At 39.0% G+C, this 21,859-nt stretch overlaps 2 protein-coding genes across 5 annotated transcripts; both read left to right on the forward strand.

Moving 5' to 3' along the window:
* The first annotated feature begins 780 nt into the window (after positions 1 to 780).
* Positions 781 to 16,911, forward strand: LOC147538566 (putative apyrase 1). 2 transcript variants are annotated; one of them, XM_086640146.1, is made up of 9 exons: positions 781 to 1,747; positions 1,972 to 2,100; positions 2,188 to 2,244; positions 2,352 to 2,444; positions 7,797 to 8,002; positions 8,406 to 8,497; positions 15,186 to 15,403; positions 15,516 to 15,705; positions 16,425 to 16,911. In XM_086640146.1, the coding sequence occupies exons 1-9, from the start codon at positions 1,439 to 1,441 to the stop codon at positions 16,535 to 16,537; spliced, it is 1,407 nt and encodes a 468-aa protein (XP_086496272.1). In that variant the 5' UTR covers positions 781 to 1,438; the 3' UTR covers positions 16,538 to 16,911. The 2 variants fall into 2 exon arrangements, 1 of the variants encoding a protein (XP_086496272.1); XR_015225148.1 differs by having other exon boundaries at positions 1,139 to 1,747; positions 15,516 to 15,952; positions 16,129 to 16,911.
* A 926-nt stretch (positions 16,912 to 17,837) lies between these two features.
* On the forward strand, positions 17,838 to 20,488 carry LOC147538567 (uncharacterized). 3 transcript variants are annotated; one of them, XM_086640148.1, is made up of 4 exons: positions 17,838 to 18,046; positions 18,683 to 18,733; positions 19,298 to 19,523; positions 19,625 to 20,488. In XM_086640148.1, the coding sequence occupies exons 3-4, from the start codon at positions 19,455 to 19,457 to the stop codon at positions 20,246 to 20,248; spliced, it is 693 nt and encodes a 230-aa protein (XP_086496274.1). In that variant the 5' UTR covers positions 17,838 to 18,046; positions 18,683 to 18,733; positions 19,298 to 19,454; the 3' UTR covers positions 20,249 to 20,488. The 3 variants fall into 3 exon arrangements, with proteins under 3 accessions (XP_086496274.1, XP_086496275.1, XP_086496273.1); XM_086640149.1 differs by having other exon boundaries at positions 17,840 to 18,574; XM_086640147.1 differs by lacking the exon at positions 18,683 to 18,733 and having other exon boundaries at positions 17,840 to 18,046.
* The last annotated feature ends 1,371 nt before the right edge of the window (positions 20,489 to 21,859 follow it).

Below are 21,859 nucleotides of genomic sequence, written 5' to 3' on the forward strand. Positions count from 1 at the left end.
AGGAGGATGGTCTGGGATCCAGTAATCATGTCATATTTCAATCTGAGTGCCCTTATTAACATCCCAGAAGATTAAGTCGGTAACCTGGTCAAAGTGCTTTAGGATAGATTTCCAATGCCATGAGTGATTAGGTTTGGAAAAAGTAGGTTTGAAGGTTTTCGAAAAGTACTTGGCTTTGAGTAATTGCGCCTAGAGAGCTTGAAGATTTTTTAGCATGCGCCAAGCCAGTTTGGTGAGGAAAGCTTGGTTATCAAGATGAGGAAGGCGAAATCCAAGCCCTCCTAGTTTGCGAGGGAGGCAAATAGAAGACCAGTTGATGGTGAGGATGGTTTTGGATTTTCCCCACCAGAAGGACCTTTGAATGGTCTCAATGCGGTTACTTATACCTTTAGGGAGGGTAAAGCACTACATTTGATATCGGGGAACGATCGCTGCTATTATGGAGATAACAACAGAGCGACCAGCTTAGGATAGAAGGTTGGTTTGCAACTTGGACAATTTATTTTGGATTTGTACGAGAAGATAAGAGAAAGCTTGCTTCTTGTTGGCACTGATGAAGAGATTCGTGCCAAAATATTTGTCTAAAGTTGAGGATTGACGAAATTTAAAAATACGTATAATCGTCCTTCTAAATTTAGGGGGTGAGCTCTTGGATTTCCAGTTTAAGAGTATTTGAGCATTTAGGCTTTTTTGTGTGTGTGTGTGTGTTTGTGTTGGAAAAGAATATTTTAGTGGTTGGTTCAACTAAATATAAAAAGAAATTGGCATTGGGCCAAATTTGAGAAAGCATTTCTTAAAGGGAACAACTTAGTAAAATAATCTTTACCCTTCAAACCCAAGAAAAACAATATAGAAGTAAAGGGGATTATGAGATCCTACATCTACGGTCGTAGGCTGAAAATGTCCACTTGTATGCCACGTAACACACTTTGCGGGACCTTTTTCCAACTCAGCATTTGATAACCTCAATTACTACTTCTCAATCGTCCGATTACGAAACAAACTAGCAGATTTCATTATGGTCCGCCACGTGGAGTGTTAAAAGCAAGTTGTGATTCTGTAACATATAGTTGCGATGCACTGAATCACTAACACTTGCGGGAAGAACTATATCTCCTCTATTAAGCACTAACTATAAATTACAGAAAGATCTCTTCACTTACCTCTTCTGTTCGCTCCGCTGCGGAAATTCTCATTTCTCAGTCTTGTCTTTCTATCTTTACTGGTTTCATGAATTCATTCAGATTCTAGAGAGAGAAAGTTAGAGAGAGAAGAAGAAGAAGAAGAAGAGCTGGAGTCTTCACAGGAAACAACACCTCAGTCCGGGAAATCTCAACCCGGTAACGGACGGATCAGATATAGAACACCTTCATTTGCAGAACTAGAAAGTCAAAATCACTTTGATCAAGATCAAGATCAAGTAGATCTAGATAATCAAATGGAGAAAATGTTGAAGAAAACTAGACAAGAATCATTACCTGATAAGATCTATAGGTTTAGAGGCATTATTTTAATTATATCTATACCTCTTCTTCTTATCTCTTTCGTTCTCTTCTTCATGTCTAATTCATCTCCTGATGATTTCATTCAAAATCGTCGTACTTCACCGCATCATCGTAGTACTGGATCTAAAAGTTATGCTGTCATATTTGATGCCGGAAGTTCTGGCAGTAGAGTTCATGTTTACTGTTTTGATGATAGTTTAAATTTGGTTCCGATTGGGAAAGATCTCGAGCTCTTCGTACAGGTAAACCTTACTTAAATTGAAATTTTAAGTCTTCTTCCATTTGATTTCACTCGACATTGTTAGGTTATTCTATTACTGTAGCAGATCTGCCAAATTTTGAAGTATTTCTATCTATATTTGGGCTCAGTTTTGCCAAGCTTACTTCATATTATAGAAATTTGGACCAAAATCACTCTACATTGTTAGGTTATTCTATTGAAATTGGTGATTTGATAATCTTGCAGAAAAAACCAGGTTTGAGTGCCTATGCTAGCGATCCCCTTGAGGCTGCAGGTTCACTTCAGTCGCTTCTTGACGAAGCGGAAAATGTTGTTCCTAAAGAGCTTCGGAGCAAAACACCAGTCAGAGTTGGGGTAATTTCAATTACTTATTCTTAATTGTAGAATTTTAGATGGATTGCTTCGACATCAGTTGATACTTGTATTGCAATATGTGTATAGGCAACAGCAGGTTTGAGGCAATTGGAAGGGGATGCTTCTGATAGGATTTTACAATCAGTTTGTTACATGCAACTCTTAGTTTGATTCTTTTTGGGCTTATAACTCATTACATAAAGAACGGAGTTATTGGGAAACTTTAACATAAACTGTCTTTGGTTCAATAGGTGAGGGATTTTCTTAAAGAAAAAAGCTCGTTCAAGTCAAAACCTGATTGGGTTAGTGTCTTGGATGGAACCCAAGAAGGTGCGTTTCAGTGGGTATGTACATTTTCACATCCCTCATTTTTTTTCTTCTTCACAAGACATTGAAAGCAATTGTTTTTGTCTCTCATTCATGTAGATAGTTTACACCACAAAGAGAGGTGTCTAATTCGGAATCACATGCCTTGGCGCATATTTCTGTTAAAAGGCATTCAAACTCTCCAAGTAGAAACTATTGAGTATTGAGGAAGCATTTTAAATATTTAGAGCAAACCAATTTAATTCACCTATAGCATACTTAGTGCATCTATTGGTAATATGGAAATGATCCGGCATTTAGTTGAGTGAGGTTTTGCATTCATACTTGGGATTATCCTCAATTAGTGTAGATCCCTAAACTTGGGACACAGTTACAAAGATTGTATCACTTGGAACTCGATGATGGTTTCTAATATTAATTAACGTTTCGATGACATCCCATAGTGGTTAGTTATCACTGTTAGAGAGTATGTGAGCGATCTTAGATGAATAGTCCCACATAGGATAAGTTAATATTAGTATTCCCTTATAGAGCCTATGTAAGGGGCTCAAGATGTAATAGCTAGACATCTCAATCAATACTCTTCTTCCTCCTACATTACTTCTATCATGGTATCAAGAGCATTTTTACTCTAAAGAGTCTGATCCTAAGGGTTTCCGATTAACCAGCGGTTGTAGCTCTGTCAATGGCTACCGCCCACTGGAATATCATCGGTTTAGTTATCTAGTTTTCTTTTTCTATCCAAATAAATTAGATTTGTTAATTTTTTCAGTCAAATTTTAGTTTCTAGGTTTTTGATTCTTTATGTAAGACTTCAACCAATTATTAAAGGTTTTCACCGTTAAAGGTTTGAGGGTTTAAAGATCAATTTCTCATTTTTTGATCTATCTCTACTTATCAATAAGAGAAGATGAAGATCCAAAGAGTAAAAGCAAACAACTATTTTTGTTCAACATGGTGGTCTTCTTTCAGAGTCTTTGTTCAAAACCCCCAATTCATTCTCTCTGACTCATATCTTGAAACCCCAACTGAATCTCTCTCTACCCATTTTTCATATCTCTTAATAGAGTGATTCAATCTTGAAAGAAGAGATGGAAAGATTAGAATGGAGCCAGAACCCACCGCCCCTACTAGAAAGGTTCGATTTAAGCCAATAACTATTACACAACCAACCAAATCTACCAAACCTGGTGAACCAAAAATTGAAGTTAAACAAGAATCACCTTTAAGTTCAGATGATTCTGTTATTTTATCAAGCCCAAAAAGGTGAAGATGGGATGGTTAAAGAATCTTAAAGTTCTTGATCTTAGTATTAATGGATTTTAAGGGTTTTTCCCAGCTTTAATAGGAAGTCTTACTGAACTTTTGAAGCTTGATTTGGGTTTAAATAGTTTTAATAGAAGAATCTCAGGAAGTATTATGGCTTTACCGAGATTTGGGTTCCATTATTTTGCGAATAGAAAGAAAGTGAAAATGGATCAAGGGTTTTTTTTAACTTTCAAGTACTATTTCTTTAGTACACGGATGCCCTTAAGATTTTGGATGACAAGTTCAAAGTTGTTGGGCTGGGCCTTCTCCGTTGGTGTGCCCTCAAGATTGGTAATCTCTTAACCTCTTGGTGTTCTCAAAATTTTCATGAGAACTCTAGGGTGCTTATATGATGTTGTGTTGTCGTGTGTTCTTCAAAAAAAAAAAAAACTTATGATCATACAAAAAGATGGCTTCTCTTTGCCACAACTCTCCTTTTTCTTTCATGCCCAAGTGGGCCAAGCTATTAAGCTTAGTACTTTTTTCCTCAAGCCCAAGTGGGCCAAACTATTAAGCTTAGTATTTATTTCTCAAGTCCAAGTGGGCCAAGCAATCAAGTTTTTATCTCTCTCTCTCTCAAACCCAAGTGGGCCAAGCTATAAATCTTTTTTCTTCTAAAGTCCAAGTGGGCCAAGCTATTAAGCTTTTCTCTTTCAACCCCAAGTGGGCCATGCTATTAAGCTTTTCTTTTTCAATTCTTTCTCTTTCAACCCCAAGTGGGTCAAGCTATTAAGCTTTTCTCTTTCAACCCCAAGTAGGACAAGCTATTAAGCTTAGTATTACTTTCTCAATCCCAAGTGGACCAAGCAATCAATGTTTTTTCATCTTTCTTTCTTATACTCAAGTGGGCCTAGCTATCAATGCTTCTTCTTTCTTTTTAATACCCAAGTGGACAAAGCTACCACTATTCTACATCACATTTCTTTCTCGAGCACCACAATAAACACACATCAAAGCAACACCAACATTAATAATGAAAAAAGTTGAAACATCATCAAGGCGGTATCTACTCAAACAAATGGTCTTCCATTCTTGCAAGTACCATTAGTTTGAGGGGGAGTATTATGGAGGAAGTCAAATCACACCATTGACCCAGTGAAGTACAAGAGATGAACAAAAGTTGTTTTGCATTTTTAATTTAGTTTTTAGATATTATTGTAATAAGGTATTTATTGTAGCAAACCATTGTACTTACCAATATCTTGATAAGTACATTGGTTTGAGGGGGAATGTTAAAGAGTATGTGAGCGATCTTAGTTGAATAGTCCCACATAAGATAAGTTAATATTAGTGTTCTCTTATAGTGCCTATATAAAGGCCTCAAGTGTAATAGCTAAGACATCAATCTCAATCACTACATTACTTCTATCATGATAGAAGTAATGTAGGAGGAAGAATAGTGTTGATTGAGATTGATGTCTTAGCTATTACACTTGAGGCTTTTATATAGGCACTATAAGAGAATACTAATATTAGCCTATCTAATGTGGGACTATTCATTTAAGATATCTCATATGTCTCTAACACTCCCCCTCAAACCATTGATAAGTACAATGGTTTGCTACAATAAATCCTTACATATTACAATAACATCTAAAAACTAACTTAGAGGCAAAACAACTTTTTTTTCTTCTCTTGTACTTCATTGCTGATTTGGCTTCCTCCATAATACTCCCCCTCAAACAAATGGTGCTTGTAAGTGTGGAAGACCATGAGTTTGAGTAGATACCGCCTTGATGATGTTTCAATTACTTTCATTGTTAATGTTAGTGTCGCTTTGATGTGTGTTTGTTGTGGTGCTTGAGAAAGAAACATGATGTAGAATATTAGAAGTTTTGCCCACTTGGGCTTGAAGCAGTGATAGTTATGCCACTTGAGAATGAGAAAGAAAGATGTGAAAGAGAAAAGCTTGGGCTTGAAAGAGAAAAGCTTAATAGCTCGACCCACTTGGGCTTGAGAGAAAAAAATAGAAAAAGAAAAGCTTAGTAGCTTGGCCCACTTGGGCTTGAAACAGAAAGAGTTGAAAAAAAGAAAAGCTTAATAGCTTGGCCCACTTGGGCTTAAAAGAGAAAAGCGTAAGAGCTTGACCCACTTGGGCTTGAGATAGAAAAGAATTGAAAGAGAAAAGCTTAACAGCTTAGCCCACTTGGGCTTGAAAGAAAAAGGAGAGTTTAGGCAAAGAGAAACCATCCTTTTGTATGACCATAAGTTGAACACACCACCACACAACATCATAGCAATTTATAGGCACAATAGATTCCATGAACTTAAGAGCAAACCAATGGAAGAAGGCCCAACTACTTTAAACTTGGTCATTCGAAAACTTTAACAGCACCCACGTAATAAAGTAATGGAACTTTGAGAGTTGAAACCCTAGATCGCATTTGCACTTTTCTTTCTCTGTTACTAAATAATGGAACCCAAATGTCTATAAGAGGCTTGATCCTATCCCTTCATCTCTATAAGGTAAATCCATCACTTCATCTCCTAATGAATTCTAATCCGAAATGGAAGCCTCTAAATCTGGACGGAACCAAGCACCGAATCCATGAAGAAGTGAAGATAAGCTTCCAGCAGCCATTAGAAACAAGCAATATCTCATCTTTAGAGAACTAAAAGAAAGAATAGTAGTTGAATAAAAGCTTAAATTGCCAAAGTAAAGATAAATCTGCAATAAATTTTTAACAGGAAAGAATCCTTCTCTCTTTATTCTCTTCTTCTTCACCTATTTGGAGAGAGAGAGATGAAAAGTTAAGAAAGAGATGATACTAAGGAGAGAGAAATCTGGAACCACTTCTATTTGTGTTGTTGTTAGAGATAGAGAGATTTTAGAACAGGAGGGTTTTTGGAATTAAAGATACTAGTGAAGGGAAAAAAATGAAAGAAGAGGAAGATGAGATATGCTTGAGAGAGAAAGAAGAGGAAGTGAGAGTGGAAGTTAATGAAGAAGACTCCATTGTTGAATTGACAAAATGAAAGAAACTCCCACTGAAAATTCTGAGAGCTCAATGAAAGATGGCTGTTTTTTTAAGAGGATAAACCAACACATTGCTCTCATAAACAAAAGGACTCCAACAAAACAGAGACTTACAAGAAACGAAAGGTTGATGAAAAACAGTAGAAAATGAGATAATGGAGCCATGAATCATTTCTTAAGCTCATTGGAGTGAGAAGATGACTTGTTGAACTACAACAGAGAGAGAGGGTTAGTATTTGAGTTTGGAAAAGGAGACCACCATCTAAGTTGAATGCAAATAGTTGTTTGCTTTACTCTTTTAGATCTTCATCTCCTACTATTAACAAGTAGGGATAGATAGATCTAAGAGTGAGAAATTGATCTTCAAACCTTCAAACTTTAAAGGGTGAAAACCATAAATTGTTGAAGACTAACATAAAGAATCAAAAATCTTTGAAACTAAAACTTGACTACTAAATCAAAAACCTAATTTATTTGGATAGAAAAAGTAAACTAGATAACTAAACCGATGATATTCCGGCTGACGGTAGCCATTGACGGAGCTACCGCCGCCGGTTAGTCGGAAACCCTAGGATCGAACTCGTTAGAGTAAAAATGCTCTTGATACAATGACAGAAGTAATGTAGGAGGAAGAAGAGTATTGATTCAGATGTCTAGCTAGTACATCTTGAGCCCTTTATATAGGCTATATAAGAGAATACTAATATTAACTTATCCTATGTCGGACTATTCATCTAAGGTCGCTCACATACTCTCTAACAATCACCACTACAGGACCATTGCTCTTTTATATGGCATGAACACTTTTATTTCTTTTGCCCAAACCAAATTGTCGTACAGCTCATATTTTGTCTGGTGTCTTATATCTATTAGGTATGCTCCATATTCGCTGTATTGATTTGATACGCATTTCTGCTCCTTGACTCTCCCTTTTGATCCACTAATATTTTTGATTACTTAACTGCACTTGAAGTATCTATAGTTTACTTATTTTTGGATTACTGAACTGCTCTTTTCCCTTCTGAATTTCTAAACAAAACTTTATCTTCTACAATTATAAGCTGTAACCGTCCCAATTTCACAGGTCACTATAAACTATCTATTGGGGACTTTGGGAAAGAAATACCCAAATACTGTTGGAGTAGTTGATCTTGGGGGCGGATCTGTTCAAATGGCATATGCTATCTCAGAAAAGGCTGCTGCAAAAGCTCCCAAATTATCAGATGGGGAAGATACATATGTGAAGGAACTGTTCCTTAAGGGACACAAATACTACCTTTACGTTCACAGGTTTCTCCTTAATTGTTGTTTTATGATTTCTACGATTTGTTAGTAGAAAAATAAATATTTAGCCCAACTAGAACCATCAAATGATCAATTCATCCATCATTATTTCATATCAACTAGTTAGTCCGCTTCTTATATGCATTTCTACTTTGCATTTACATTTTTGACAAACATATTCATTTCTAAGCTTCCACATGCATTTCTAAGCTTCCACATGCATTTGTCTCTATCAGTTATGTGAAATATAGATAGGTTTAATAAATGGTTGCGCAGAAAATTTTCAAACTTTTGCCTCTTACCTTATTTTGGAGTTCGATAATCATAAAATTTTTTAGTAGCAAGCGATTATTTTCTTCCCATTAACTTTTGTTTTAACAGAGTCAATTCTCCACATCTAATGTTGCAGTTACTTGCGTTACGGCTTATTAGCAGCCCGAGCAGAGATTCTGAAGACAGGAGAGAGCTCTGGCAACCCCTGCATCTTGAGTGGCTATCATGGTACCTTGCAAAATGATTTAGTAGCACTTCTATTTTTATGGGAAATTGCCACAATTTATTAAAAAATGGCACATAAATCAATTTAATCATACATAATAATAATAATAATAATAATAATAATAATAATAATAAGTAATGACAAGGAAAAGATCAGCGTCCAGAAGGAGAGAGAAGCTCTGACACCGGTTGGCTTCCGACGACTTTCCGGCAAACTCAAAACATTCCCTCAAACCCCAAGTTACCCGCCCCTCGCTACTGCCATTGCACGGAATTGGTTTTCCGGTATAGCGCCGGTTGGTAACTTTCAGGCGGTTGAAGGGGAAGGTTTTCTGACCACCGGAATCTCGCCAAGGCTACCGGCAGGGTTAGCTAGGTAGATATGTTTAACCTTAATGTTAAAATTGAGAATAAGAGACTTTCGATCTCGAGATTGAGGGGGGGAAGGATCAACGTAACGGAAATAGGCTATTTTAGGGAGTGGAGCATTAACCTGCCGGATCAAGGAGTGGAGCATCTGAGTAACTTCCTTAGGGATAGGGCGGCGGATAGCATCAAGTCCGGCATATCCAAAAAGATAAGCAGGTTCATAGATGGGGGTAGTCTGTGGTTATGGGAAACAATGGTCAATGGCAGAGGTGAGTATGTTTGGGCACATCGGATGGGGGAGGGAGATAACAGGAAGAGGTCAGTCTGTATCCCCATGGGTTTCAAGGCAGAGGGGTGGTTAGCCATGGCCAAAGCCTTGAAAGAGTCTCTTCTCGTGAATAGTAGCAGGACCCTTCATCCAAAACCTCTTCAGAGCTTAGGAATTTCTACATCCAATAGATTTCAGATCCTAGACAAAGCTAGGGAGGTAAAGCCGAGTGGGAAGCCAGATAAGGTTAAAAATTTGGATAGCTTTTCTTGGGATAAGGGTTCTAGATCTCAGAATCATCCATGGGATGGTATTTCCCACGCTGGGCATAAAGCTTTTAATTCCCACCCACTACCGTTTAAGGACCCAATGAATGGAAAGAATATTAAAGTTGGAAAACCTTCCCTTTTTAGCTATAAAAACCCTAAGTCTGTAGAGAAGACCAAACATTTGCTTCACCCTCAACCCAGTAAACTCTCTTCTTCTCCGTCCTTCCCTTCCTCTTCTGACCCTAGCGCGGCTATGGCGGACATCTACAACATGGACTGGTCATCAGCGATTATTCTAGAGAGAAACTCTTCTTCAGACCATTGGCATCTGGTGGAAGCAGCAGTCAAGAGGATCATGGGTTCAGACGCAGTGGAAGTTCTCCCTTATAAGAATGGAGCAGCCTTGGTCAAGACGCAGGAGCCGACGGATAGCCTGAGAGCACTGGAGTTCCTCGAAGAAGATGTCACGGGTAAGAAGGTTTACATTAGAAAATGGAATCCTCACTGCAACTCTGTGATCATCACCCCCATGTTAATGGAAGTTAAGATGTTCGGGATTCCGTTTCATTTATGGAATGATAAGACCTTTGCCAGCCTGGTGGAGGATTTGGGGGAGATAGTGGAGATAAGCTACGACACAACGCATCTCTTAAACCTGAGGTATGCATGTGTCTCAGTGGACGTGAAGCCGAATGGATCTATTACGGAAAGGAAAACTCTGATGGTTGATGGAGAATGTTATCACATTTGGATCACTACGGAGGTCATCGCGGAAAGAAGACAAAGTGTTCAGATCCTTCAATCGCCGGATATCCAGTCAAGTCAACCGGAGAAGAAGAAGTCTCAGTCCGGTGGTGCGTATCCCGAGGGACAGGCTGGACACAGTAATGCTAGCAAGTACGGGGCAGACCTGCCTACTGATGAGGTAATGGAGGAACAGGCTACCCAAGGCATGGCTGATGTGACACCAGGTACGGACCAAAGGAAAAGTAAAGGAAAAGGGAAGGCAGGTCAGGAGATTAGGCCTGAGGAGGTTACCATAAAGTTGAATACTATGCCAGAGATGAGAGGTATTGAGATCAGGCCAGAGATGGTGAAGGCGTTGACTAAGATGGTGAACGATACTAACAAATGGGCCAAGTCAATTTCTTACAAGCGGGCCAGCAGACACCATGACTTTTCTAAAAAGAAGTTGTGGGCCTTGGGCAGGATCCCGGTAGTCAAGAAGACTATCTCTAAAAGTTACAGAAAGCCCAGCTCTTCTAGGCCTAGTTCCAAGGAGCCCATTGAGGAGAATGTGGATCAAGGACCAGTGGGGGGCAATAGCAAGGCAGGTGTAGATGAGGACGAGAGGATGGCACAATTCATGAAGACAGGGAGAGAACTAGGCTTCTCAGGTTCGGATGATTATGAGAAGGTGGTTGAGATTATGAAGGCGGAAGGAGTAGGCCCTAAGTACAAGAAACAGAAGAAGGATGGAGATGAAGAAGAGGTCCTGAATACAACTCCTCTTGCCATCATGAGGCCAGATGGAAGCAAGAAGCAGCAGTCGGGTGGTAGCAGAGAGCATTTTTCTGGTTCGTCAGGTAAAGTGGGTATGGCTATAGCAATCCAGGAAGAGGAAGAAGGGGTTACAGCGTCTAGCAAGAAGGCTAATGAAGATAGGATCAGCAGAGAACTGAAGAACTTGGTGTGGGGCTTGTCTGATCCACCTTCATCTTTGAAGAAGTCTCGGTCGGCACCAGATATGGGGGAGTCGTCTTCTAAATGTCATTAAACCTTCTAAGCTGGAACATTAGGGGCCTAGGAACCCCAGCTAAAAGGTTAGCTGTTAGGAAAGTGGTTAAAGAGTTTAAAGTGTCTGTTTTGTGTGTCCAAGAGTCTAAATGTATGGATTGTACGGAAGCTATAGTTAGAAGTGTTTGGGGGAATGGGGTCTGTGGATGGGATGCCATCCCAGCTTTAGGGTCTTCTGGGGGTATTTTGTGTGTCTGGGACTCTAATATTTTGGAAGCTATGGAAGTATATAAAACTAGTTTCTGTCTTTCGGTTTTATTCAAGAACAAGGTTGATAATTTTGAATGGGTCTTCACTGGTGTCTATGGCCCTTGCAAAAAGAATCAGAGAAATGAGTTTTGGAAGGAATTGGATGCGGTGGCATCGAAGTGGCTGCGTCCTTGGTGCATTGGCGGCGACTTCAATGTCATACGCTTTCTTCATGAGAAGAAGAATGGTAAGAAGATTACTTCGAGCATGAAAGAGTTTGGGGAATGGGTGGATCGGCACAGCCTTATGGACCTTCCGAAACAGGGTATGGAATTCTCTTGGTCCAATAACCAAGTCAATCCGGTTCTAAATGTATTGGACAGGTTCCTTGTTAATGGTGGTTGGGAATGTAAGTACTCTAAAGTCGAGCAAATTATTCTACCAAGACCGGTTTCTGATCATGCTCCAATCCTTTTGCGAACGGATTTTGATGTTACGAACCCCCCACCCTTTCGTTTGGAAGAACGTTGGATGCGCGACCCGGAGTTCTTGGGTAATGTGGAGAGGTGGTGGAGTGAGGCCCCCCTTGGGAGTTCACCCAGTAACTCTTTCTGGAGGAAGCTGCATTTTGTCAAAGACAAGCTCAAGGTCTGGTCTAGGGAGAAGTTTAGTAAATTCCAAAGGGAGTTCTCTCAGCTGCAAGTAGATATCCATAAGTTAGACACAAAGGAAGAGATCAACATTTTGTCTGAAGAGGAGTATGTGGCTCGGAAAGAAATGAAGGCTAAGTTGGAGAAGTTAATGGGGCTCGAGGAAGTTAGTCTTAGGCAGAAATCGAGGGCTACCTGGCTTAAGGAGGGTGATAAAAACACGGCTTATTTCCACAGGATTGTCAAATGTAGAGCAAGGCAAAACAGAATTAGTATTATCATTCAAGAGAATGGGTCGATTTCGTCGGAGGAGGAAATTATGAAGGAAGCGGTTGATTACTTTAGTAACTTGTATTGTGAGCCGAAGTTTTGGAGGCCGGGCATTGAAGACATGGCCCTCCCCCGCTTAGACCAGGAGCAAGCTGGCCTCATCGAGGGTGATTTTAATGAAGCAGAGGTTCGAAAGGCTATTGCGGAGCTGGCGAAGGATAAGGCCCCAGGGCCGGATGGATTTCCAATTTCATTCTATAGCAGGTGCTGGGAGATCATTAAGGGCGCTCTTATGGAAGTGGTGAAGGAATTCTCGGAGACGGCCTCGTTCGATTGGAGGTTAAACCAGACTTTTATTGTTCTAATCCCTAAGAAACAGAATAGTTCTTCGTTTGCTGACTTTAGGCCAATAAGTTTAGTGGGTGGAATGTACAAAATCATTTCGAAGATGTTAGCTTCGCGCCTTGCTTCTGTCTTGGATAAGCTTATTTCCCCGTTCCAAGGGGCTTTTGTTGGAGGCAGGCAGATATTGGACGGCGTCATGATAGCTAATGAGCTGATCGATTCAAGGCGAAAAGAAGATAGGAAGGGGCTCATGATCAAAGCGGACCTAGAGAAAGCGTATGACCGGATTAATTGGGACTTCCTTTATCATATTTTAGATAGAATGGGCTTTCGATATAAATGGCGCTCCTGGATCTACGCGTGTGTTTCTTCAGCTACCTTCTCGGTCTTGATAAATGGTAGACCTTCTGTCGTCTTCCAGAGTTCGAGAGGAATTCGGCAAGGAGATCCGATCTCCCCTCTCTTATTCCTGCTTGTCGGAGAAGTGCTTAGTCACTGTATGCAAGCAGCAGAAGCAAAGGAGTGGATCAAAGGCTTTCAAGTGGCTTCGACGAGCAGGCGAATAAACCATCTCCAATTTGCGGACGACACTCTTTTCTTCCTTGATGAGAATGGGGAGCAGGTTAACAAACTTCGAGATATTCTTATTTGGTATGAGTTGTGCTCGGGCCTGAAAGTGAATCTTAATAAATCATATACTTATGAGGCGACTAAGGTGGGGGCAGACAATAGAAATCATGAGCTTTTGAAAAGCTTCGGATGCCCGGTGGGTAGCCTCCCAACGACTTACTTGGGACTGCCATTGGGGCAGAGATACAAAGCAAAGGCTCTTTGGGACCCGGTTGTGGAGAGAGTCAATAAGAAACTTGCGGCTTGGAAGGGTCATGTTCTATCCAGGGGAGGTAAGCTAACCCTCTTGAAATCAGTGGTTCAAGCTCTCCCAACATATTATTTGTCTCTGTTTGCTATCCCTATGTGCGTGCTGAAGGAAATAGATAGGAAGATGTGTAACTTCCTGTGGAATGGCAAGTCGGATCATAAACGTCTTCATTGGGTTGCTTGGAAGTATGTTAGTTCTCCTAGGGAGAAGGGTGGTCTTGGGGTCAAGAAGTTGAAGATAATGAATCAAGCCCTCTTGACTAAGTGGCTTTGGAGATTCGACCAAGAGGACGACAAGCTATGGAGAGAGATAATCGGGGATAAGTATGGGAACAAACCAGAAACTTGGGCTCGTAAGGTGAGAAATGCACCGTACGGGTGTGGAGTTTGGAAAGGCATCCAAGGACTATTGAGCAAGTACCAAACCTTAACTAAGTGGGAGTTGGGTAACGGGGAAAGGATCCACTTTTGGTCCGATGTCTGGGTAGGTACCACTCCTCTCAAGGACCTATTTCCCCAGATTTTTGCTATTGCGCAAGATAAGGAGGCCACAGTCAAACAAATGAGAGACGAGCAGTCGAATTCTTGGGTCATCCAAACTAGAAGATCTCTGAACGACTGGGAGTTGCAACACTATATGGACTTGTTGGCTCTGATTCAGGTAGTTCCCGTGGGTCGCAGTAATGATAGAAGAGTGTGGAAAGTAGATGCGAAAGAGAAGCTGTCGGTCAGATATTGTTACCAGCTTATGGATTTAGGTGACCAAATCATGAATCCAACTCTCATTAAATCAGTTAGGAGGAAGGCAATCCCTCCAAGAGTTGGATTTATGCTTTGGGCCACTATCCTAGAGAGGATTCCGACAGTGGATTTGTTGAGGCGTAGAGGAGTCCAGATTCCAAACAGGTGTATTCTTTGTAAAGCTGAGGAAGAGACTATTGACCATATTTTCATACACTGCAAGGTCGCGTCCAACATTTGGGCCTACTTTTTAAACTCCCTTAACTTCAAGTGGTGCATGCCTGGATCGGTTTCTCAAGTGTTCGAGCAATGGGAGGGCATTTCGAAGCCTAAGAATAGAAAAGATATTTGGGACCTGATTCCGGCAGCGATAGTGTGGAGCATTTGGAAGGACCGAAATAACAAGATCTTTAAGGAGACTAATGCCAATACGAATTTAGATGCGGATGATATTAAAGCTGTAATATTTGGATGGGTTAAAGGCCTACCCAAGTATCTTAGTCTGTCTTTCCTTGATTTAGTTTGTAATTGGGAGGCTTGGATGTCGCGAGAGATCCATTAGTCGCCTCCCCGTTTGTACAGTTCCCCGTTTCGTTTAATATTAATTCAAATTTTCAAAAAAAAAAAATAATAATAATAATAATAATAATAATAATAATAATAATAATAATAATATATTAATATCCACTTGAAACTAGGAAGACAAAACTTATCTCTGAGCTTTTTCTTCTTCATTCTTAACTCCATATCTTTAGATACACTTACAGAAACTGAAACATTTTGATAAATCCGACGTACTAAGCCAATGTCTAGTCATCATGACTTGGCACTCAGGGAAAGCAGCATCTCATAAGTTCTTAACTTCCTTACGTTTGATTATAATCTGAAAATTTTGGTATTTCATTTTTCCATAGGATCTTACAAATATGGTGGATCTGTATATGATGCTTTGGCTTCTCCTTCTGGGTCGAATATGAACAAGTGCAGAAGAGTAGCCTTCGAGGCACTCAAAGTTAACGAATCAACATGTACACACATGAAATGTTCCTTCGGTGGGATTTGGAATGGTGGTGGTGGTGACGGACAGAAAAACCTATTTGTGGCGTCATTTTTCTTTGACCGTGCTGCTGAGGTAAAACCATCAGAATAAACAACGACACTTCATGTAAAAAATGCAGAATAATATTCTAGTTTTTTATCTTATCATTCAGAAATTTATTTAGATTATTTTTATATGCAAACAGGCTGGCTTTGCGGATCCTAACCTGCCAACTGCCACGGTTCGTCCTGTGGATTTTGAGGAGGCTGCTAAGAAGGCTTGCGAAACAAACTTGGGAAATGCTAAGTCTATCTACCCGCATGTTGAGGAAGATAACCTGCCTTATTTATGCATGGATCTTGTTTATCAATTCACATTGCTCGTCGATGGATTTGGTATGTTAATAACTCCATAACTCTAGTTCTCTACAACCATTATGAGTAACAACTAGTGTCTTCAACATGATCATTATAGTAGAAACAAAGGAAGTTACAACGGCGGTGCTTCTTTTCTTCTCATTGTCTGAACCTAACTCGTCTGAATCTGAATTTTCTGACCCAAATGGATCTAAAATCAGCCATTTAGACGAGTCAGATAAAAACAGTCATTATGAAATCTGCCTCAAGTCAATACAAACCTCACGTCAGATTTCAGGTCTGACTTAGCTAAAAAAGACACTACCACGATTAACTTCCTTTTGTAGGTAACCGTCTCCGCGTTGATAAGGTTAGAGATTCATGTTGAGTTTAGCTTCGGAGATGGTTTTTAAAGAAAAACTCTAAAATATCCTATGGGGCTCTCTAAGTGTAGAGTTTGAGTGTTGGAGATGCTCTCAGTTTGTTATTTGGCCTTTATATAACTAAAACCTCTATAACGACCCTCATTTTTTTGCCATTACAAATGTTTTTAGACAGAGGCCTGTTACAAAAGAGAAACTATTATAACATCTGTTTTTTGTGTTATGATAGTAACGGTCACGGACGGTAGCGGTTCTGTTCTACGATAATTTGATTTAATTGGCTGCAACTAGTACTAATTGCATCGCAACATTCTCATGAAAATCCATTATAATATTTGCTTAATATATATGATATTCTATTTTTTTGTTCATCAGGTCTAGATCCATGGCAAGAAATCACATTAGTGAAGAAGGTGAAATATGGAAATTCATTGGTTGAAGCTGCTTGGCCTCTAGGCAGTGCGATTGAAGTTGCATCATCATCGTAATCAAAATAACTAGAAATTTAAAATCATTCGTCTGCGTAAGATCTCATTTTTCGTGTCATTTTATAACTGCAGTTAAGAGATTAGTTTTACATATAGAGTCGATGTTTTTTTTACTTATTTTGAAGATCATAGGGTTATAATTTAAGGGTAGAACATTCAGGGTGTTTGCTTCTACAACACATCAGATCAAGACTGAGAACATTGTCATATTCATTATTTGAGTCATTTACGGATAAATAATTACAAAAATGCTTCTTTTTTTTCCTTTTCGAATTTGAAGTCTTACTGTAATAGGACTGGCAACTAGGGTTGATTGTGTTCGATCTAAACATTATCCCCATAATTCATACTTTCAGATTTTTATGTTGATTTAATTGAGTTTTTCTTCTCCTTCGGCTCCTTGTTTTGATTTTTTTGTTATTGTGGAGGTCAAAAAAAGGCTCATTCTAAGAAGAGGATGAAGTAGAGGAGAGGGAGAAATATATGGAAATAAAATGATGAGAGGAATAGGAAGAGAGAAGGGCAAACGGGAAATAAAAATGTGACTCATAATGGGATTTGGATGGAACCCTTTTGAGTATTGGTCATGTTAGGATTGCTACTACATCTTATTATAGGACATTGATTATATCACGCATTTGAACGGTGGGGTTGGAGAATAAGACCTGAACATACACTGTTATTATTTTATTTTATTTTTGGAAGACGACTACAATCGACGTAAGTCGTGATAACTGGCATTTGATACATCATAGATGTGATAAGCTCGATAACTGCCTACTCAAACACTAATAAGATCGGACCTATAGCCCAATAATAACAATGACCTGAAGTCCAACAACATTATTTATACCCTAATAATCCCAATTCAAATAACCAAAGATTCCACCTTCTCTGGGATTCGAACCTGGGACCTCCAAGGCTTTCTAGAGTTTACGTCAAGAACCACTTGGGCTACTACTGTCATTATTGACATTTAAACCCTAGGGTTAAATGCAAACTCCTAGACTAAAAACTCATTTGGACTTGGACTTTTCAAGTCACAATAATTTTGGTCAACTAAGATTAACAACGTGCATCCACATAATACTTATCATTAATCCCATTAGTTATTACAACAAGTGTTTGAAATCAACGGTTTAGATTAATGGTAAACTGATACCAAACTATTTTAACTCTCAGCACCGTCGGATTGATTCACTTTCAAGAAATCTCCGCAGTTGCTGTTAAAACAATAAAATCGGACCTTATCCCGTTTTTTTAACTCCGATATATTTAAAGGAGAAAAAACCAATACCTTTTGGGAAATTGTTGAGTTCTATTTATACTGCCAAAAAAAAGAGGGAAGAAATAAGAGAAATAAGAGAAACAAGAGAGACCTAAAAAGTTGTTTCATTTCTCAAAAACCCCCCCAGGAGTTTCCTCCTCTACAGATTTCTCAGGCGAACCCATTTCATATAAAGAAGAAGATGAAGAACTTGTTTGAATGTTTGGGTCTTTTTTCCTAAAGTGAGCTTCTATTTCTTCTCCTTGTTTCATCCCTTCTTTAATGGAGTTTTTCAGTATCTTTTTTCTCATCTTCTGAATTTGTTTGAATGTTTGGGTCTTTTAAGAAAATGGGAAGAGATTTACTTCATCCTTGTTGACTTTAACTACTGTAAGATTTTGATTTGATCAAATATTGATGTTTCATAATCCCTAACTTTGAGAATATAGAGTAAGCTTCTGTTTGGAGATGTGGGTTTTCTTAACTTGTTCATTAGGATCTCATTCTAGTTAGTGTGTTATTTTTAAGTCAGATCTGAAATTTGAGAACGTTAGTTTTGGTCTGACTGGCAAAGTCTGACTCGTCAAACTGGTAGGTTGGGCTGATTTGGGGTGTTTTGAGTCAGACTGTTCATATTCAACCATTGAGAGAAAGAGAAAACAATTACTACTATAAAACGAAAATTCTTGATCATTTTTGTGGTTATTCATCTTGATATTTGCCTTTAGCAACTAAAACTGTTGACTTTCATAATCACATTCTATTTCAAGGCTTGGAAGTTCTATCTCATTCTCTTTTTGTTTAGGTTTTCCTTTTGTGTTCTTTCATTCTTGTGATTGTATTATTGAGTACTAATTCTAAGCTCTGATTTCTTTCAGAAAAATATGTACTCGTTTTTCGGATTAGTCGCTTAACCTTGAGTAACTTAGGTTGTAATTCTATTTCAGTTTGCATTGATAACTAGTTCAAAATGATTTAGTTTTATAATGGGAAATAAACTATTTATTGGTCTTGGATGGTGGTTGTTACATATTAGGCATTTTAATCAATTCGTTCTAATGTTTTTAGCCTTTTACTTCTTGAATTAATGTGAGAAATTATAAGTCTTATGACTAATTGTGCTTGCAGGTTATAGGGTTTTCTTCAAGTATCTTTAGGCTGCTTATGATTTAAGTTAGCAACTTAGCATACCAAACTAGTTTGAGAATATTAGGTTATAGAATGAATGAGAACTAGACCCGTTATGAAGTTGTTGTTTGTCATGGGTGGTGGTTGTTTCTTTTGTTAGACGTATGAATCTTTGAAAACTTCTACATATTGACCATCCTAGTTCTTATAACGAATATCATTTGCTCGGATAAGATTTGCTTGTGGCTGGTTGCTTATATTCCAGTAGTTGCGTTTGCACATACTGGAGGTTTAGACTAGCATTATTTGGTTCTCATACTTCATAATTTTCGCTAATTTGACTCTCTAAACCAATTCTACTGCAGTTTTAGCTAGCACTTCAAAATATCGCTCTCCGAGTCCAAAAGGATTCTTGAGACTCAACATACTATCTGGTCTTAGGCTGAATCAAGTATTTGGAGCTCGTAATTGGTGCTGGAAACTTGTCTGCTACCATCTGGGTTACCGAATTTATCTCTTAAAATGGATGACAATGAACACTGTGAAAGTGGGAGATACAAACAGGATCAGTATCGACCAATTGACAATCAGGTATGAAATAAAGTATTAACCATGATACTTGTCTGTCAAAGCATTACTTTTCCAATTAATACTTTTGCTCATAATATCTCCTTACCATTTGATTATTGCAGTGGATGATTCCTCTGGATTTGATGAAGGATCACCATGCTTTATCAATGGAGTTTATGAACATTTTAGCTGAAAGAGAATCTGCAATTCAAGAAATGAATACGGCAATCGCCGAGAAAAGAGCAGCCTTGGCTGAGCGAGATATGGTGTTTCTTCAACGAGACATTGCCATATCTGAGAGGGATAAAGCATTAGTTGATCGTGACAGCACTGTCAAAGCACTCAATTATCAACAGAACTATAGTGTGAATGGATATAATATACCCACTCCGACACCGAAATGTGGAATTCCCCGTCAGAGCAAGCACCATCTCCCGCCCATGGAACGATCTACCTTCATGACTGAAGCTCCATGTACTTCAAGGGAGATGTCAGAAACTCCCAAATCCCGAATGGTTAGGCGAAAAAAGGAGTTTCCACCCAACAATCAATTGAAGCCGAGGAAGAGTGAGAAAGCAGGTAGCAACTTGAACAGGCGCAGGCCGGTGACTGTTGCTAATCCGTTTGATCACTGCACAGAAGCTCACGATGTCGAGACACAGCCCGGATGGAATCTTGGCCCTACCCAAGTGAACTTCAACGACTCAAGTATGGCCGCCCCTATTCGTTACCTTACTATCAAATAGCTATCCTGGTGCAGTAACCCCAGTTGATATGACGCAAAATATAGTAGTCCGCTGATAGTAGGTGATGCGTCTTCCCTGCTGCAGATTTTGGTCTTTTTGTCACGAGATGCGGTAATGGATCTTTTGGAATGTAATGAAAGTGGCTGGTAGTGAATTGATTCATGATTTTGTGGTTTTCTGTTGAACGACTTACAAAGTAGAGAGAAGGGAATAGAATGGGGATAAGATGGTTTTGAGAAATTTTCATAACACTCTTATATCAGATTAGATGCAACACAGCTACCTTGATTAAAAGCCATGTCAAATTTTACTTCCGGGTAGAGTCTTGACAGGTTTTTGGCATGACCTGTCACTCTATTTGGACCACCTCATTCTATAGGAGGCCATCCTAGTTTGTGATATACAAGAGTTTGCTTAGTTTTTCCTTCGTAATTACTTATTGTTAACAAATGAAGAGTCATGGGATGTTGTATTGGAGTTACACAAAGAGACATCACTTGATTCTGTTGTGGAGCGTGATATTTACTGGCGTCAATATGAGATCGTGACACAGAATGACGATTGCCTGGTGACAAGACGAGTCTTTGTCTTTGAAGTTTGACTCCTAGTTCGTGTGTCTAATGTGTTTTTAACACATTGAGCAGGTCTGTCGCGATCTTAGTTGTCTAAATGTTCAGTGGATGACGACTAAGTCCCACAGGTCTGCATTTATAGTGTTATTCATATTCTAAGAATTGCATACACCTCATTGGTTTGTGCAAGCACTTCGAAGTTACCAATTAGTGAGGTTCATTGTGATCCAATATCTAGGTGACGTTGGGTTCCTCTAATTGCCGAGTGGATTAAGTTCTCACATTAAGATATCCACATTATTGACGTCCCCTTTTAGTCACATTGTGTCTTAAGTTGCAGCAGTATGACTGGAAGATTATTAGGGACATGCTAGACACAATTAGAAGTTGTCGTGGTAAGGAACAAGATGTAATTGTCACCAGTCCACTGGATAAAAGATCTTCGGATCAAGCCGGACCAATTACAATTATCAGATTAGTGGATAGAAACTTATGCCACAAATGAAGACATGATGATGAAATAGTCATTCCTGTAATATACAGAATATTATTCAGGTAAAAATATTTGGTGGAACTTGGTCTTAGCCAGTTACATTGGTGAGTTCATATTAAGACAAGGAGTATTATAATGAGAAACCAATGATTGAACTTTGAGGCTTGTCCAATCATCTTAGCAGAAACGTTTAAATTATGAATTGTAATGATTTGTCCATCAAACTCAAAATTAATTAGCAATGAGTGGAGAGGACTTATACCTTATATTCTTCCAAAGATGTTAGATAATACCATTTCTTTGGTAGCAACCTGGTAGTAGAGATGAACTGGAGTGGCGAGTGGGATTTAGGTTTATTCCAAAGTAAAATATAGAGACTTGAACTGGAGTGGGGAGTGGAGACTGGAGGGAGAGGATGGCACACTTTTCCGTGTGCCAACTCTTCTAGCTCTATTCTATACTTCTTTCTTATTCTTTCCCATCCTACCTCTATAGTACTCCCTCTAAGTTTTAGAGATGAGGGATCAGATCTTTACTAAGAGCATC

Source organism: Eschscholzia californica, unplaced genomic scaffold (assembly GCF_041429995.1).
Source record: "Eschscholzia californica isolate CP2 unplaced genomic scaffold, dmEscCali1.0.p SCAF_5, whole genome shotgun sequence".
Lineage (NCBI taxonomy): Eukaryota > Viridiplantae > Streptophyta > Magnoliopsida > Ranunculales > Papaveraceae > Eschscholzia > Eschscholzia californica.

Coding starts and splice junctions, on each gene's coding strand:
- LOC147538566 (XM_086640146.1), top strand. CDS start 1,439: ATGGAGAAAATGTTGAAGAAAACTAGACAAGAATCATTACCTGATAAG. Junction 8,003..8,405: donor TACTACCTTTACGTTCACAG/GTTTCTCCTTAA, acceptor CTAATGTTGCAG/TTACTTGCGTTACGGCTTAT. Junction 8,498..15,185: donor CATCTTGAGTGGCTATCATG/GTACCTTGCAAA, acceptor ATTTTTCCATAG/GATCTTACAAATATGGTGGA.
- LOC147538567 (XM_086640148.1), top strand. CDS start 19,455: ATGGATGACAATGAACACTGTGAAAGTGGGAGATACAAACAGGATCAG. Junction 19,524..19,624: donor ATCGACCAATTGACAATCAG/GTATGAAATAAA, acceptor TGATTATTGCAG/TGGATGATTCCTCTGGATTT.